This window comes from Cyprinodon tularosa, unplaced genomic scaffold (assembly GCF_016077235.1).
Source record: "Cyprinodon tularosa strain WSP-4 unplaced genomic scaffold, ASM1607723v1 ctg8, whole genome shotgun sequence".
NCBI classification, from domain to species: Eukaryota; Metazoa; Chordata; class Actinopteri; order Cyprinodontiformes; family Cyprinodontidae; genus Cyprinodon; species Cyprinodon tularosa.
Window position 1 is genome coordinate 1274588 of NW_024039562.1, and position 15530 is coordinate 1290117.

Sequence of the window (15530 nt, forward strand, 5' to 3'; positions counted from 1 at the left end):
TAAAAAAATTAAAATAAAATGAAATAAATAAAGTTTTACTACATAAATTACATCATGGTTTCAATTCAATTCAATTCAGTTTATTTATATAGTGCCAAATTCACAACACATGTCATCTCAAGGCACTTTACAGTTCAACCAGATCATACAGTCAAATTGATACAAAGTTTTCTATCTAAGGAAAACCAGTTGATTGCATTGACTCATTGACTCAAATACAATCCCTCACACTAAGCAAGCTTGTAGCGACAGTGGAGAGGAAAAACTCCCTTTTAACAGGAAGAAACCTCCAGCAGAACCAGGCTCAGTGTGAGCGGCCATCTGCCGAGGCCGACTGGGGTTCAATGAGACAGAAGCAGAGATACAAAAAGCAGCTGTAAAAGGCGGCCCCGTCCAGGAAACACACAGCCAGGCAGACGAGCTCCAAGGCAGATAATCTCCACTAAAAGGAGAATATCAGTTTATGTTGACTGGCACCAGTCAAAGAGTAGGAGAGTTGGTTGTACTAAAAACAGAGAGGTGGCAAAGAAAGCATGAATGATTCATGAAGTCAGCTGTCTTTATGAAGAAGATGTAGGCTCATACCATATGTGAAACGTTTATTAACAGCCGCTTCAGATGAGTGAAGCCCTGCAGTGTGGAAGAGAATTAGGGCCACTGAAAAAAAAAAAAAGATTTAAAAATTTTATATGTTTAATATGGGAAAAAATTCAGATTTCTGACTTTACTCTCAGAATTCTGACTTTAATCTCAGAATTTGGACTTTAATCTCAGAATTCTGACTTGAATCTCAAAATTCGGACTTTAATCTCAGAATTCTGACTTTAATCTCAGAATTTGGACTTTAATCTCAGAATTCTGACTTGAATCTCAAAATTCTGACTTTAATCCCAGAATTCTTACTTTAATCTCAGAATTTGGACTTTAATCTCAGAATTCAGACTTTTTTCTAAGAATTCTGACTTTAATCTCAGAATTCTGACTTTAATCTCAGAATTTGGACCTTAATCTCAGAATTCAGACTTTAATCTTAGAATTCTGACTTTAATCTCAAAATTCTGACTTTTTTCTCATAATTCTGACTTTAATCCCAGAATTGTGAGATTTTTCTCAGATTTCTGACTTTAATCTCAGAATTCTGACTTTTTTCTCAGATTTCTAACTTTAATTTCAGAATTCTTACTTTAATCTCAGAATTCTGACTTTTTTCTAAAAATTCTGACTTTTTCCCATATTACTGTAAACTGAAATAAAATTTAAAAATCAGTTAACTTTTTTTTTTTTCCTTTTTCTGTGGCCCTAATCCTCTTCCGTACTGCAGCCAGCTGACACAGCATCTTTTTTAATAATTAATTAAGCCAATTATGGTTAATTATTTTGTGATAAACATGGTTACCATATTATGTCTGAATGTTGACCTTGAATTATGTGTCATTATAACTAATCATTTCACAGGCTGCTGAAGATGGCATAAGGAAATGTTTTTTTTCTTTCTATTTTGGGCGTACATTGTATTCCGTAGATTATTTAGCAGATATTGACACACTGAACTCAAGCTGCGGGTCAGATTGGTAGAATATTTAGCTCAAGCTCGATGCAAACACTTATCGGGGGGCTGATATGAGGAATTTAAGCCCTGACCCTTTTTTTTTTCGTCAGGACCAGCGCCGTTACGTCGAAAGAGCAGCGAGAGCCGGGGTGTACAGCAGCGACTTTATCAGCCAGGGCAGCCCCACACTGTTGTTATTCACGTCGAAATAGATCATAATTAAAATAATAATAGCGCAAGTTGCCTGAAGACTGTCGCTAGAAGTGTCAAAGGTGGAGCGGAGACGCGCATGAGCCAACACACACTACCGTAATACTGTACACGGCCGCCGAGATAAAATCCGTATAAAAAGCCGAAATAATCCCGAGGTAAGGACACGAAGACTGGACTAACAGCCGGCGGTTCTTTTTCTTTTCCTTCGCTTGGTTTTCTTTTACTCTAACCGGCTATCTGACAGCCGTCGAAATTACTGCACTAAACATATTTTTGTGCCTCCCTTTAGCTACAGCCAGCGCAGGGATTTTTTTTTTTACTCCTCCTTCGTAATAAAGTCGCCATTTTGCTTCACTGCCTATATAAACCCTTCTGTATTCTAATATTTTTCCTCCAGGAGCGGAGGACCTTGCCGTGTTTCCTGGTTCTTGTTTTTTTTCTATATTTCTGGAGGATCTAAGGAGAAGGTTGGAGAAGTGCCTCGTGGTTTACATGTTAATGCAGGAAAGGAGGAGGGTGGAGAAAATGCGTATGGAAACTGGGGAGGAGATGAAACTACACTGGATTTCTTCTCATGGACTCCTCGGATTTTGATTTTTTTCCCCCACCTTGTCGTCTCTTTCGGAGGAGACGAGGCTGGAGGCTGACCGTTTCACCTCGGCTCCCCTTGACGTTCAAGCAGGTGTGATTTCAGTGTAACATAACATTGGTGGAAAAAACGCCCACTTTGGTTCCTGTCCCAGGCTTTCATTTGTTCACAATTATGTTTTTTTACCCTTAGTTGATATATTTAATCCTCTATGAAGTTGTTTATTACATTTGATAGAATAGAATAGAACAGAAAAGAATGGAACGGAATAGAATAGAATGGAATAGAATAGAAAGGAATAAAAGAGAATAGAATGGAATGGAATAGAAAGGAATAAAAGAGAATAGAATGGAATGGAATAGAATGGAGCGGAATAGAATAGAATGGAATAAAATAGAACGGAATAGCATAGAACGGAATAAAAGAGAATAGAATGGAATGGAATAGAATGGAACGGAATAGAATAGAATGGATTGGAACAGTATAGAATGGAACTGAATAGAATAGAATGTAACGGAATAGAATAGAATGGAACGGAATAGAATTGAATTGAACAGAATAGAATAGAATTACATAAAATAGAATTGAATTGAACGGAATAGAATGGAATGGAACAGAATAGAATAGAATTAAACAAAATAGAATGGAATGAAACAGAATAGAATGGAACGGAATATAATGGAATAGAATAGAATGGAACGGAATAGAATAGAATGGAACAGAATAGAATGGAATGAAATAGAATAGAATGGAATAGAATAGAATGGAATAGAATAGAATGAAACACAATAGAATGGAATGGAATATAATTGAACACAATAGAATGGAATGGAATAGAATTGAATGGAATAGAATAGAATTGAATGGAATAGAATAGAATTGAATGGAATAGAATAGAATGGAATGGAATAGAATATAATGGAATAGAATGGAATGGAATAGAATATAATGGAATAGAATTGAATGGAATAGAATGGAATGGAATGGAATAGAATTGAATGGAATAGAATAGAATTGAATGGAATAGAATAGAATGGAATGGAATAGAATATAATGGAATAGAATAGAATTGAATGGAATAGAATAGAATGGAATGGAATAGAATAGAATTGAATGGAATAGAATAGAATTGAATGGAATAGAATAGAATGGAATGGAATAGAATATAATTGAATGCCATTGAATAGAATGGAATAGAATAGAATAGAATTGAACGGAATATAATAGAATGGAACGGAATAGAATACAACAAAATAGAATGGACAATCAATTTATTGTCCCACAATCATTCTCATGTTTACAGTAGCAAAAAGATTATAGAAAAAATGGTCACACAAATATGGACCTTAGAAAAATAAGAACGACATAAGAGTGAAGAGTTAAAAAATCAGCAAATAGAATACTATATTGTAAAGTTTTTTAACAATATAAAAACTGCGCACCTGGAGAATAAAATAATCAATATACAACTATGGACATTATTACAGTAATGGATATTTGACAATAGCAGCAACATCAGAGATGGGCAAAAATGACAGCAGCAGGATATTTAACTGACTAAGGCAGAAACTGTGCAAAATCAGCCTGAATGTAAAAACTTATTGAGGTTGTTGGGAAAGGTGGTGATTATAGAGTCTTCTAGCTGCTGGGAGGAAGGGTCTCTGATAACGCTCCCTGGTGCATTTAGGGTGCAGCAGTCTGTCACTGAAGGAGCTCTGCCGTTCAGCAGCTTCATGCATGGGGTGGGAAACATTATTCAACAGAGATGCTAATGCACTGAGTCCAGAGGGCATCCAATGATATTAAACCTGCTAACTTTTTTGAAATCGATGCTGTTTACTGTACCTTTGCTCTGGATACGAACTGGTTATCATCAACCCAATAGTCATTTTTATTAGCAGTTATCTGTAAGATAAAGTTAGGGTCATAACAGGCCTCTGTGGTTTGGTTTATTTCTAAATAAAGTCATCTGCTATCAGATGTTTCCTGCTATTTTCTGCAATCTCCTGCTACTGCAGTGTAGGTATTTTTTATAAGAATTAATTTGCCTGAAAATGGATCTAAATCGTAATAAACGTAAACTTTATTTATGCATAATATTTATTAAATTCTATAGCAATGATAACATTTTTTGATAATATTTTCTTCAAATGAACATAATGTCATGATGGGTTCACTGAAAGCGACCCAAGAATGCAGAACACCACTGACGGACACAAGGATGAAAGTTTAACAGTTTTATTAATGCACAAGCACACTGAATATACGGGTTCTGGTTCGGGGCCTGGATTCTGGTTCACCGGAGTCTGCGTGAGAGACAGTTCAGTTAGCGTTGCCAACAGAGGTTTGATTTCCAGACGTTCACAGATTGTACCTTGAGGGTTCTTGAGGTTAGCTTTGGGAGAGTCACTGTTGGTTCTGGAGATGAGTTCATCAGCAGAGTCCGTTAGCTGCTTCAGCGTCTCACGTCTAATTAGAACAGACCTTGGCTTTGGGTTTCCCAGCTCTAGTCCAGAGCTGCTTGGAGGTTCTCTGTGAATCTTCAGGTTTGGCTCAGAGGGTCGATTCGGCAGGTTAGCTCTTCCAGAGCTTTCACAGAGGAGGCACAGGTTTCCTGGAAAACAGACACAGGGGTTAGAATCCTAGCTGGATTCAAAGTCATCGAATTACTCTGAGGATCTAGGCTTAAGCGCTGACCAACTGGAACAACACTGCGGCGTTGAGGCAAGGTCTGAAGACAGCTTAAGTAGTGGATCCTCTGATGATCTTGACGAGCTGCAGCTGTGCAGGAGGCCCCCTCAGAAGATCCACGGCGGACTCTGCTGGAGAAAGGTGGAATTTCTCCAGCTCCCAACACATAAACTTACATTCAATGGTTAAAACACACAGGTAAAACAACTGATTGTTTACCAGTTAAAACATTTTAGTAGAAAGTGTCAAAATGGTGATGCCATTGGACACCAAATTAGCATAAGGGTTCATTTACCCTCAGCTTGTCTATGATTATCCTATTTTTATTGTTGGTGCATAGACCAGAGCAAAGATAAAGAAAAAAATATGCAATAAACAATATAGTAATTTCTTTTTTTGCTTGTTTATTAGTTGTGCTATCTGCACAGTTAGCCAGCTTGAAATCTGTGGAATAACCGATTACAGGCCTACTGTCAAAACAGCTTTAGCTCAGACCTGGTAGCAGCGACTCAGAGACCTTTGTTTCTTGTCTTCCCCTTGTCTCTCAACTCCCTGTCCTTTCTTTCTGCTGTGAAATGTAATTAACACCATCAAAACCCAATATAGGGTAATAGAAAGACAAGTGTAGTACACTGAAAAAAGTGACTTTTTGGTGCAGTAGTTGTCATAATTTCTACTTTTTTACTTCAGAAAAATAGAGTTTCTGAAGTAAAATTTAACCCTTTTTTTAATGCCATACATGAATTTTGTGGAAAGAATAAGTTTTTTTTAGATTTCTTTATTCTATCTAGGTGTTGTTGTAGTCCCAATCAAAGTCATTGTGGCAGGGTGCTTCACTGCTCATGGGACTGATATATGCCCTGAACCTGGTATACCCTCCCACTTTGCCTTATACTTTTGAAGACTTCCAAAAACTTTTCCTGGAGTTGGATGGATTTAAACTTGCTTTACTAAATGCATTCATGACTTTGTCATCTTAGGGTAAGAAAATGTGGCATCTGATGCCAAGAATCAGCAGTGGGTGCCAGTTAATCTTAGATGAACAACATATTCTCATTACCAGTTCGTATGAAATCGTACGAAAAGTTATTCACAGTATTTTGTATGCTTTTGAAGTTTTTCCTCGAAAAAACAGATCAGTGCGCATGCGCAGGCAGACAGACGAAAAAAGCAGATCCGCGGACGGACGTAAAACTGGGAAAAACAGTGCAATAATTACTTCTTCATGTCTCTAACTACATTGCTTGCAGTTTTGTATCTTAGGGTTAGGGTCAGGGTTAGGGTTCATTGTATGTTAAATTCTATGTTATTGAATGGTGCGTAAGATGCGCATGCGCAAGGATATCTTGTCTCGAGGCAAGACGTAAAAATACGACGAAATAAACGTCAAAAACGTACGAAATTACACTGCATAACTTTTCGTACGATTTCGTACGAACTCATAATGAGAATACACTGAGATGAAGGTTGTCTGTCTGTTTTTCATTTTTTGCCAAATAAGGTGTATGTTATTTGGAAGAAAAAAAAAAGGTACCTTTATTCAAGCATCTTGTAGAGATTTTATTCTTCATTGAGAATAGTAAGACAGTTTTAAGCTGTTAATTTTTAATTGTGTTGATTTTTTTTTATTAATATATTACCACATCTGTGTTGGATGTGGTGTATGCGAAGTACTGTTTATTTGTTCTTTGCAAGTCATACCAACCTTATCTTTTTTTTCTGTAAAAATTCTAATGCAGTACAACATAATGCACCTTTACTATTAATGCAAATTTGTACATGCTTTTCTTCATTTAAATAGAGGAATACATAATCTTTACACCACTGCTCAAAGTTTAAGTGGCTGTTTCTGTACTGACCTTCAAGAAGATGTTTTGAGCATGTTTGTGTAAGTTAATTATTCCTGATCCTACATATGAGTGTATTTCTGTAATGAATGTTGAAACTCTCAGTTTCAGAGGGTTGTAAATTTTTCATTGCAAATTTGAAAAGTACGCTCCAGCTTCTCGGTAAAGCAGTGGGTAGCACTGCCGCCTTGCAGCAAGAAGGTTCTCAGTTCGATTCCCATCGCTGGTCTTTCTGCATGGAGTTTGCATGTTGTCCCTGTTCATTGCATGGGTTCTCTCCAGGTACTCCAGCTTCCTCCCACAGACCAAAAACATGACTCTTAGGTTAATTGGCTTTTCTAAATTCTCTTTAGATGTGAGTGTGTGCATGAATGGTTGTTTGTCTCTGTGTTGCCTTAAAATTTTGAGTAAAATGCTGTTTATACCTATGAAAAATAAGTTTAACTTTACTTAATTTGTTTAAATAAATCTAACTTTAAACTTGGATGTAATTAAGTAAATGTTAGTTATTGCAAGAAAATATTAAGTAACATTAAATTAATGTTACTTAATATCTTCACAAATAAGCACAATATCTTCACAAGAGTTTTACTTGATATTGCGGCATAACATTTTACTTAAATCATTTGCGTGCAAATTATTTATGTTAACAATATAGTGAATCTTATTAGTTGTTTTTGTCAGTGTAGCCTTCTTTCAGGCAGTTGACGAGTCGTCATGAAGTGTTCATAAAACACATTTCTCTTATTGTCTTATAAATCTTATTAAAAGGACTTTAACCTACAGGAACAGGATTAAAGCTGTATCAGTTTTAAACCGTAAATGTTAAAATCCTTGATATTTGTGACAACTTATTGACTATATTTATCCACTTTTCACTTAAATACACCCCCTCCAACTTTTTGCTACCTCTCCACCCATCCTCTTCCTCCGCCCTTGCCATAAATTGGGGTCCTTGCCCAGGATTCCTTTGTCAGTTTCAGCTTTTGAAGTGTTGTTCCTGCTGTAGATACGGTATTAAAGCACCAGTCTCCACAGTAAATGATTAATGCTCATCTTCCTCACTTTAATGACACTCTAGGTCATCGTTCTCCTTTTGAGGAGTTGGTTTTATGTCACCATTTTAATTCCCAAGAGAAACAGGCAGTTTTAGATCATTTAAAATACGACTCAATATTCTGAACAATTATGTACAAACTAAATGCTTTGTTTACATTTATTTTTAGTTAAGATCCACCATGTGTTCTTTTGACTACTCCCTTATTCAAGGGTCATTCTGACTTTCTGATCAGACTTGGCAAAGTTTTTACACTGGATGCCTTTCCTGCCACAACGGGCATTTGAACTAGAGTGCCCTGCATGACAGACAAAAGCTTAAACCACTACACCGCAGGATAATCAGAGGTTGTCCCTTTGAAAAAGAAAAAGAAAAAAAGAAAAAATATATATATATATATATACAGGTGCTGGTCATAAAATTAGAATATCATGAAAAAGTAGATTGATTTCAGAAATTCCATTTAAAAAGTGAAACTTGTATATTATATTCATACATTACATACAAACTCATATATTTCAGATGTTTATTTTGTTTAATTTTGATGATTACAAATGACAACAAATGAAAATCTCAAATTCATCATATCAGAAAATTAGAATATTGTGAAAAGGTTCAAAATTGATGGCCCCTGGTACCACACTCTAATCAGCTAATTAACTCAAACCACCTGCAAAAGCCTTTAAATGGTCTTTCAGTCTAGTTCTATAGGCTACACAATCATGGGGAAGACTGCTGACTTGACAGTTGTCCAAAAGACGACCATCGACACCTTGCACAAGGAGGGCAAGACACAAAAGGTCATCGCTAAAGAGGCTGGCTGTTCACAGAGCTCAGTGTCCAAGCACATTAATAGAGAGGCGAAGGGAAGGAAAAGATGTGGTCGAAAAAAGTGTACAAGCAAGAGAGATAACCGCACCCTGGAGAGGATTGTGAAACAAAACCCCTTCAAAAATGTGGGGGAGATTCACAAAGAGTGGACTGCAGCTGGAGTGAGTGCTTCAAGAACCACCACACACAGACGTATGAAAGACATGGGTTTCTGCTGTCGCATTCCTTGTGTCAAGCCACTCTTGAACCAGAGACAGCGTCAGAAGCGTCTTGCCTGGGCTAAAGAGAAACAGGACTGGACTGCTGGTGAGTGGTCCAAAGTCATGTTCTCTGATGAAAGTAAATTTTGCATTTCCTTTGGAAATCAAGGTCCCAGAGTCTGGAGGAAAAGAAGAGAGGCACTTCATCCACGTTGCTTGAAGTCCAGTGTAAAGTTTCCACAGTCAGTGATGGTTTGGGGTGCCATGTCATCTGCTGGTGTTGGTCCATTGTGTTTTCTGAGGTCCAGGGTCAACGCAGCCACATACCAGGAAGTTTTAGAGCACTTCATGCTTCCTGCAGCTGACCAACTTTTTGGAGATGCAGATTTCATTTTCCAACAGGACTTGGCACCTGCACACAGTGCCAAAGCTACCAGTACCTGGTTGAAGGACCATGGTATCCCTGTTCTTAATTGGCCAGCAAACTCTCCTGACCTTAACCCCATAGAAAATCTATGGGGTATTGTGAAGAAGAAGATGCAATACACCAGACCCAACAATTCAGAAGAGCTAAAAGCCACTATTAGAGCAACCTGGGCTATCATAACACCTGAGCAGTGCCACAGACTGATCGACTCCATGCCACGCCGCATTGCTGCAGTAATACAGGCCAAAGGAGGCCCAACTAAATACTGAGTGCTGTACATGCTCATACTTTTCATGTTCATACTTTTCAGTTGGCCAACATTTCTATAAATCCTTTGTTTTTATTGGTCTTCAGTAATATTCTAATTTTCTGATATGATGAATTTGAGATTTTCATTTGTTGTCATTTGTAATCATCAAAATTAAACAAAATAAACATCTGAAATATATGAGTTTGTATGTAATGTATGAATATAATATACAAGTTTCACTTTTTAAATGGAATTACTGAAATCAATCTACTTTTTCATGATATTCTAATTTTATGACCAGCACCTGTATATATATATATATATATATATATATATATTATTTTTATATTTTATTTTTTTACATGGGATTTTTTTTTCGTGAAGTGAAAATAAATGCTGCTAAAATAACAGGTACATTTGTTTTAGGGTGCTTTACGCGTTTTTATCCTAAATTCTATCCTAAATTTTGTGGAGTGCTGTACATTTGTTCAACAGATCTATCAACCTGCTATTTTGCTATTGACAATTTGTCCCCGAATTATCTTCCATAATTTGATATTTTATGTCAAAGAAACCTAAAATACACAGTCTGGTTTAATACCCAGGTAGTTTGTGAAACTAAAGTTTTTTGGAGTTATTTTTATCTTTCCCAGTGTTATCAGATTGTGCTAACACTAAACATAGGAAAAATGAAATCTTACAAACCAAAATACTCTCAGATTCTTTCCTGACGTGAACAATTTAGATTTATTTTTATAAGTGACTCCTTTAATCACATGACTTAACAACACCAATCAAAGGTTTCGACACAACTTCTTATTTAATGGCTTTTCTGTCTGCAATGTAGATAGCGAAGGATTCAAAAACTATGAGTCCATTGCTTATAGAATAATGTAGAGATCCCCAAATTTTGAAATAACTGAAAATATTTGACTTTTTAGATTCTTCAGATTAGTCCCACTTTCCTATTGATTGCTGCTCTTCAGGCTGGGCATTCTCTCCTTAAGCTTTTTGAGGCAGTACTTACCTGAGATATTTTTATTTTTTAGCAGTCCTTAAAGTAGTTCCCAGAGGTTTTAATGACAATAGACACAAAACACTACATGAGAAAGTGTGTCTTACTTTTGACTGGTAGACACTTCGCTTATATTCATTTTTAGAATTAAAACCTATTTATTAAGCACTCTGTAACATTTCTCCCCTAGATTTTTTTCACTGTTTTTTAATTGCTCTTTTTGTTATCCACGTCTATCAGATAGTTCTTCTCATGTGTGATCTAACGCCCCTCAGCCGTGACACTTTCCCTGCATTAACGTCTTGTAATGAACTAGTTCTTTATGCTTGTGATCTTTTAAAAAATCAGGTCCTGCCTAGTGATTTTTATTGGGGTTGGAATGTTTATAGATCTACCTACAATATGTATATATTAAATAGCATGGCTTTAAAATAGAGACCAATTAGCTTCAACTGGGTCTTTTTGTCTATAGAACATAATTAAAAAAAATATTAAGGATGTCGAGTAAATGAAAGCATGTTGGGCTCTAATTACTATTGCTAAACATAATTGTTGTCCATTATAATTATTTTAGGAACATCACATTTCATACATTAAGTATAGAACTGTAATGAAGGGTATATTAATGATGGAATGTGATTCAAGAGTAAATATAACAAATCATTTAAGCCAGAAACTGTCCGGGTGACCTATTAAACATATCCTGGGTTGGTCTTTGAAAAGCTAGTCAGCATCGGAGCAGCAGATCCATTCCCTCTCCTTTCTTTGACTCACCTCTGGTCTAATGGGTAGAGCATGAAGTTAGTGTGTGACTGAGAGTATTGATTTTGAAATGAAGTGTAGAAGGTCGTAGCCTCATTACCACCGCTGATGATCTATGTTGCTCTGCTTCTATGACCTTCAGTCCAACATCAACAAAGACAAGTAGTATAGAAGGAGAGGGCGTCTTCATAGACTATGGATGTAATATAGTTCTAAAATGTTTCAGCTTAATGAGCAGCAGAAAGTCTTCAGCTGTCCAGATCTCCTGTGTGATTGTACCCCATCATCTACCATTATAGGCATGGAGAGCTCCAGTGGCCCCAGGCTTGGGAAGATGTCCTCATCAGGCCTGCCAAGGGGCCAGACACCCAAGCATGTATTCCCCCAGGACTTTGTTAGAAGCACGCCTGGCCCTGAAAACAACAACAAACATAGTGAGTAAGACACCGACGCTCTTCTTTTTAACCACAATTAGTAAGAGTTACGCTCTTGTTAGGATAAACCCAGTTAGCAGTGGCTCGATGCCCGGATGAATTCATCTGGGGATCTGGAGTGGAGAGTCTGCTCCACTACTGACCTCTAACATGACATACTAACACATATTTGAGTCTTAATTCAATTTATTTTACATATTATACTTAATTATACATTCTCAAATATTCTCAATTACTCAATTATACATTCACACCTCTGTTTTTTTTTTTTATGGCTTTACAGCCAAAACTTCAGATCATGTTGTTTCGATTTGATGTGTTAGCCAAATATTGTTCTTCAAGGTTTTTGAGAATTTCAAAAGTTTTGCTCAGTTCTTTGTAGAGACACTCTTTGCTACATTTTTGATCCTGTACAAACCTTGGTTTTTATGTAAAATGTACTGCAAATTGCCATGTAAGTGCCTGTATCTACGAACAACACCTTTTATTTAATGTGACACTTAGAAATAATTTTTAAATCTATATCCATCAAAAAATCAAGTCAATTTAATACATCTTAGCAAATAGTATTAACAAAACGATTTAAGATGCAAGTAATATGTACTTGGATGTTAGGAGTAAACTTGGTGCTTTTTTCTTTGCCTGACCATGTTTAGGTCAGAAACAGAAAATATTGTTTCGTTGTTGGCTGCACGGTGGGGCACTTTGTAGCACTCCTGCCTCGCAGGAAGAAGGTTTCTTGGTTCAATCCCCAGTCCAAAGTCTGCATAGAGTTTGCATGTTCTCCCCATACACATGTGGGTTACTCTAACTTCCTCCCACAGTCCAAAAACATGACTGTTAGGTTAAATGGCTTCTCTAGACTCTCCTTGTGTATGCATTGTTGTATATCCCTGGGCCTCTCTGTGTTAGATTTACTGGCAGCCCACTGCTCCCCATAGGGATGGGTTAAATGCAGAGAGTGAATTTCGTTGCTCTGTACTTGTCACAGTGTGATGACAATGAAAAATCTGAATAAAAACTTACTTTAGTTTGTTTGTTAGAGCAACTCTTCTTAGTAAGTAAAATCAACTAAGATTGTATTGAGGGAAATTTAGAATTAGATTTTTTCACTCTACGACTTCGTACATGGGGAAATAGGAGAGTGCTTATTTAATACTGATCTAGCCACGGCGCTTAGCCCAGAGGTGTTCTGTAGCATAAACAAAAATTAACTTAACATTGTAAAGAGCTGATTGTCATCTGCAAAAACATGAACCAAGGGGAGCATATGCATGACTAAAACACTCTTATGGTGACTAAAAATAGACATCATAGAAACCCTGGGGCTTGATACGTGCCTTTGTGTATTGTAAGTTGTTATATGCAAATCCAAGTAGGGCTGCAGTTAGGATTATGTTTTTAATCGATTAATTTGTTGATTAATTTGTCACTAATTTATTACTCACACATCTGTTACTTAACTAGAAGTATATCTACGTAAACTGTAAAAACTGTAGTTTGAAGTATCAACTTGACCTCTTTACTCAAGTAAAAGTGAAAAAGTATGTGCTCCAAAAACCACTTAAAATATAAAGTAATCTTAAAAAAAAAAAAAAAAACAGCTAGACGCCACTGTATGAATTTAAAGCTAAATTTTTCAACTATGTCGAAAAATAGGATGAGGGCGGTCTTGTTGGTTTCCGACCTTTCAGACATTTTAACATCTTTCTCTGAGTCCGTCATTGTAGCATGGCATAGACAATTCACGTTTGCAGTTTGAAGAACACCTGTTTGCTTCTGATGATTTCCTTTAGCTAACCAATGAGTGTTTGCGTCTAACAACTCATCCAATTACACTAGTTTTCACTAGATGTCGATGGCGCCATTGATCTGCATTGGATGGCGCACATGACTTGAAATAAATATTTATAAACATTAAACCGAAGCCAAGAGTTACGAGTAAAGTTTGGTTTAGAAAGGAATAGAAAGTACAGATACTTGAGTGAAAATGTAAAGAGTAGAAGTAGGAAGAAAAATAAGTCATGGAGTAAAGTATAGCTACCTAAAAAGTGTACTGAAGTATTTGTATTTGTACTTCGTTACTTGAAACCTCTGGTGATATAAACCTGCATATCATTGAGACTTAAGCAGGATTTACATGGCAAGTTTATCTCCCAGATTTCCGCCTCCTCCCTTTCTGAGCGCCCTCATATTTTTGTTTTGTTTTATTCTCGTTGGTTTTATGCAGACAGCATTTGGAGAGGAGAGATCACAGCTTGGATTGAGTGACTGTCTTTCTACCAGCTTCCTGATCAGTTTCTCTGAATTTGTGACGCGTCACGTCTCCCTGCAGAAATTAAAATTTTTAAACTAAAAGCCAGGCTTCTACCAAGCAGACCGGATTGGTCTTAACCCCTTGAACCCTACGGACCCACCGGCAGGTCCAGCTGCTACGTTACCTCGTAATTTTACCAAACCCCCAGTATTGATGTAAAAAACATATTTGGCACAGTTTGGTGACATTTATGGATAAATGTGCCAAAATGGCCTCTCCGCCTAAGAAATTTCTCACTAATACCATTCTAAAATAAATGTGATTCATCTGATTGAGTCCAAATTTGGTATATTTTTACACAACATTTAGATTTGAAAGTCTGTACTACTTTTTTGTGCTATAAATAATATTTTGGTAGTGTTTTGCAATGTTTATTTCAAAGAAAATTTTGGCGAGGTTCAAAAAATGCAAAATATTTTGTATTTTGTCCCTAATATTTCAGGCAGGGTCAAAGCTACAATGGTGCTGACACCAGAAAACCATTCTATGACATCTTACCTTTACAGACGTACCAAAAGTTTCTTCTTAAATCTAATAGCTTTGAGGCTATAAGTTATTTACTTTTGTGTGTTTTTGTCAGGCAGAAATTTATTTATACCCCCTTAGGGTGTAAGAGGTTAACAGATCACACTAGGAACCTGCAGATTTAAATACAGTACGACATACTGGACCTCAGGTCTGACTGCTCCCACTTAAACCTGAAGGACATGATTTATGAGGAACACACATGCAGAGGTTGCCTGATTCGGCTTGAAGGTTAACCTCTGCTTGGGTTTTGTTTCTCAGATTTGCTTAGCATTAATGTGTTAGCATGCCTAAAACGTAGCTGAATAATGCCTCTGTTTGTATTAGTCACTGTGGAGATGGTGCTGCCTTAGTTTTATTTTTTCACACAATGATAAGTTTTGGTCTCATCTGACCAGGGTACTTTTTTCCATATGTTTGCTCAGTTTCTTCTGCATGGCTTGAGACAAACCGTAAACAAGGGTTCTTGTTGCTTTCAAACAAAAGCCTTCCTCTCTTACTGTAGGTCGACTTTTATTTAAAGCACCCACCCATAGAAATCTGTGGTTGTAATCTGATTTAATCTGAGAATATTAATACAGGGATGAATTATTTTGAAGTTCACCATGGAACAGGGTTACCTGTTATCTTTTAATACTTTCCCCAAGTTAGTCGTTCACAATTTCTGAGTCGTTTCGAAAAGATCTGATTAACGTGTCATACTTCCAATAGGTTTCTACAGTTTTTCTTGAATGATTTATATTTTATTAAGAATCATTGATTCCAGCCGCTTTGTAACTCTACCCCTCTAACCAGAGAGGGGCCTGGAGCCTTCCACGTTTTT

The 15530-nt window shown here is 36.7% G+C and overlaps 1 protein-coding gene across 3 annotated transcripts in view; it reads left to right on the plus strand.

Annotated features, from left to right (window-relative positions):
* The first annotated feature begins 11706 nt into the window (after nt 1-11706).
* Nucleotides 11707-15530, plus strand: part of znf512b (zinc finger protein 512B) — a 43859-nt gene continuing 40035 nt past the window's right edge. For all 3 annotated transcript variants that reach the window (XM_038271433.1, XM_038271434.1, XM_038271435.1), the window contains exon 1: nt 11707-11865. In XM_038271433.1, coding sequence (XP_038127361.1) covers nt 11733-11865 — 133 coding nt within the window. In that variant the 5' untranslated portion in view covers nt 11707-11732. The remainder of the gene's footprint in view (nt 11866-15530) is intronic.